At 48.8% G+C, this 3858-nt stretch overlaps 2 protein-coding genes across 2 annotated transcripts; one reads left to right on the forward strand and one right to left on the reverse strand.

The window, feature by feature from the left end:
• Nucleotides 1-190: 190 nt before the first annotated feature.
• EAH_00057780 (hypothetical protein, conserved) lies at nucleotides 191-2004 on the forward strand (the record flags this gene model as incomplete). Its single annotated transcript, XM_013397383.1, has 1 exon — nucleotides 191-2004. A coding segment is annotated over one exon (1814 nt), but the record flags the coding sequence as incomplete, so codon positions are not given.
• A 1109-nt stretch (nucleotides 2005-3113) lies between these two features.
• EAH_00057790 (histone H2A, putative) lies at nucleotides 3114-3503 on the reverse strand (the record flags this gene model as incomplete). The annotated part of the gene is made up of 1 exon (XM_013397384.1): nucleotides 3114-3503. The coding sequence occupies one exon, from the start codon at nucleotides 3501-3503 to the stop codon at nucleotides 3114-3116; it is 390 nt and encodes a 129-aa protein (XP_013252838.1).
• Between the last annotated feature and the right edge of the window lie 355 nt (nucleotides 3504-3858).

The raw sequence follows: 3858 nt of genomic DNA on the forward strand, positions 1-3858 counted from the left end.
TATATATATATATATATATATATATTTATGCATATGTATACATATATATATATATATTTATGTATATGTATACACACACATATATATATATATATATACATATCTATATATATAAGATCTCTCCTCATGCTTCAGGTGTCTCCTGACCTTTCAGATGTCTCCTGATGTTTTTCTGTCTCCTTTGTTGCAGTTATTAATTCTTTTTCCGCCAGTCTTCCTCCTCACAGTGCAGCCAGCGAGCAGCTTCGGTTGCTGCAGCAGCAGCAGCAGCAGCAAGAACTGCTGCTGCAGCAGCTGCGCGGCCAGACCTTTCCCTCCCCCACAACAACAAGAAATCTGCAGCAGCAGCAGCAGCTGCAGCAGGTGCAGCTGCAGCAGCAACAGGTGCAGCAGCAGCAGCCGCAGCAGCAGCACGCACCTATATCGATGACCTTAGCAGATTTCCAAATGATGCAGAAGCAGAAACAAGAACAGAGGCAGCAGCAGCAGGAGCAGCAGCTGCAGCAGCGACTGCAGCAGCAGCAGCAACTGCAGGAGCGCAGGCAGCAGCAGCACGAACAGAGGCAGCAGCAGCACGAACAGAGGCAGCAGCAACACGAACAGAAGCAGCAGCAACAACATGTGAAGGTCATGACTCTGGCAGACTTCCAGAGGATACAGCAGCAGAAGAACCAGCAGCAGCAGCAGCAGCTGCAGCCGCAGCAGCCGCAGCCGCGGCAACAGCAGCAGCAGCAGCATCAGCAGCAGCTGCAGCCGCAGCAGTCGCAGCCGCAGCAACAGCAGCACCAGCGGCAGCAGCATCCACCACCAAAGATGACGCTGCAGGAGTTTCAGAAGCACCAAAGGCTCAGAGGACAGCAGACTCAGCAGCTGCAGCAGCAACAGCCGCTGCCAGCTCTAGAGCAGCAGCAGCTCCTACAGCAGCTGCCCCGAGAGCAGCAGCAGCAGCCTTTACCGCAGCAAATGCTACAGCCGCAGCAGCCTCTGCAGCAGCGACCTTATATGCAGCAGTATGAGCATCCCACACAGCAGCAGTTGCAGCAGCAGCTGCAGCAGCAGCAGCAATACCAGCAGCGGCTTGCGCAGCAGCAGCAGCAGCAGCCCAAGCAGGAAGAGGCTCTCTCGCTGCTGCGTTTGCCGGGGTGGCTGCCGAGTTGGCTGAGGCCTTCAAGCAGCAGCAGCAGCAGCAGCAGCAGCAGCAGCAGCACAACCACTACATCCACAACCTCCACTGTCTCTTCATCTACAGCTAATGCCCTCACACTTCAGAATCTCTTTGACGCAGTTACAGCGCAGCAAACCTCCAGTACAACAACCCCACCAACTACCACCACCACAACCACCAGCAGCAGCAGCAACAGCAGCAGCAGCAGCAGCAGCGACAGCAGCAGCAAACCTGTTCTCAGGCCCCTAGCCACTCTCTTCCCCAACTTGTTCGGTCCAGGGAAGAAAGCAGAAGCAGCAGAAGCAGACGAAGAAGCAGCAGCAGCAGCAGAAGCAGCAAGTGCTGATGAAGACGCTGCAGCGCACCCCACGCCTCCAGAAACAGAGGCTGCAGCAGCAGCAGCAGCTGCAGCAGAGCAGCAGCAGCAAGACCCGTTGCTGCACCCAGATGACCACCATTATAGAGACCTTCTACAGCATAAGCCAAGCCCTATCTCAGGCATCCTTGACTTAATAGAGGCGGAGCTACCAGAAGAAATGCAGCAGCAGCAGCAGCAGCAGCAGCAAGAGGAAGAACAGAAGCAGCAGCAAGAGGAAGAACAAGAGCAGCAGCAAGAAGAAGACCAGGAGCAGCAGGAGGCGGAGCAGCAGCAGCAGCAGGAAGAGGAAGAGCAGCAGCAACAGGAAGAAGAGCAACAGGATCAGGAAGAGCAACAGGGAGATAAGCAGATGCAGCAAGAAGAACAGCTGCAGCAGCAAGAGGAACAGCAGCAGCAGCAGCAGCAAGAGCAGCAGCAGGAAGTGCCTGCTGAGCCCTCCGGGGACCCCGCAGCGATTTGAATCATACTAAACCCTAAACCCTAAACCCTTTCAAAGGCTTGTTCTTATTTTAATAAAACTCAACCCTTCTAAACCCTAAACCCTAAACCCTTTCAAAGGCTTGTTTTTACTTCAGTAAAACTAAACCCTAAACCCTAAACCCTTTTAAAAATTTTAACTAGACTGCATATTCCTAAACCCTAAACCCTTTTAAAGGCTTATTCTTTTCACGGAGACTCAACCCTACTAAACCCTAAACCCTTTTAAAGGCTTGTCTTCGAGACTCTATCTTACAAAACCCTAAACCCTAAACCCTGCTGAGGCCTCTACAAGGTGCTCTTCAGCCTCAAAAAAAAATTGTATTGTAAACCCTAAACCCTAAGCAAGACACCACTAAACCCTAACCCTAGACAACAAACCCTAAACCCTATTCCTGATAATGTCGCTTTAAACCCTCAACTCAAATACAAACCCTGCTATAAACATAAACCCTAAACAACTGAATCCACTGCTCTGCTGCAGCAGCAGACATGCTTTGAATTGCTGCAGCAGCAGCACCCGACCTAAATGAACAGCAACAGAAGATTAATAATAAGTCTGCTGATTTGCTGCAGATGAAGACAGCAAAAGAACCGTATTAGTTGAGGTGTATATGCATACACCGCAACGAAGAGCATTAAAGCTGCAAGCAACATAGATACATAAATATACTAGCAGCAATAAACAGCTGCTAGTATAAAAAGAAAAACATATAATGATATGGTGGCTTCTAGAGAAGCCTAAGTGGATGAGAACTGATCGCTGTTGAGGTGCCTATACACCTCAAAAGCGCGTCTTCTCCGTAGACTGCTTCGGCCCAAAGAATATAACTCAAAAGAATTATAAGAATGTCTTGAATCATTCAAACCCGCGATTAAGCAGACAAACAAACAGCTGATACTACTTCAGCCGCTGTCGTCATTCTAAGCAAAAAGAAGAAGTGAAGAAGAGGGACGGGTCTCTCCTTCATAAACCGCTACAATTGCTGCAGCAGCAGCATTTGTTGTTGCTGCTGCTGCAGTTGTTGCTGCATAATAATATACTCTGCAGGAACAAGATCAATAGCAGCAGTAAAACAGCTTCTTCTTCGCCTACTGCGACATCTTCTTACTCTTGCTTTTCTTAGGTAAGAGAACTGAATGCACATTGGGCATGACACCACCGGAGGCAATTGTAACACCTCCTAAAAATTTGCTGAGCTCTTCATCATTTCGAACAGCAAGTTGAATATGACGAGGGATGATCCTTGTCTTCTTATGATCTCTTGCAGCATTGCCTGCCAGCTCTAATATCTCAGCACAAAGGTACTCAAGTACCGCAGCCATATAGACAGGGGCTCCAGCACCTACTCTTTTAGCATATCTGCCTTTCTTTAGATATCTGCCGATCCTACCTACAGGGAACTGAAGACCCGCCTTAGCAGACTTGCTGGTGCTCTTTCCGGATTTCTTTGAGCGACCTCCTTTACCTTTAGCTGACATTTTCTCCAAATATATTTCTAATCACCCCGCAATATATCTATATTTTATTTTATTTCTCAAACCAAGAAAAAAAAAGAGAAAGAAATATCTGCTGATACACCCCAAACACAAACAACAGACACAGCACCCAGACACCCCAGCACCAAGGGGAGGGGGGTGTACGGCGAAGGTGCGTATATCAGTCTCGCTTCTTTCTTGAGCAGTAATGGCTAGCTGCTCTTGATATTCGCTAGCTAATGCATTAAAAAATATAAAAATAACAAAAAGTGAGAAGAAATGACCCCTAATACGCACGGGTGCGGCGGGGAGAGCAGCAGCAGCACCCGCTGCAGCAGCAGCAGCAGCAGCAGCAGCT

This window comes from Eimeria acervulina, genomic scaffold, assembly GCF_000499425.1.
Source record: "Eimeria acervulina Houghton genomic scaffold, Eah_scaff1267, whole genome shotgun sequence".
NCBI lineage: Eukaryota > Apicomplexa > Conoidasida > Eucoccidiorida > Eimeriidae > Eimeria > Eimeria acervulina.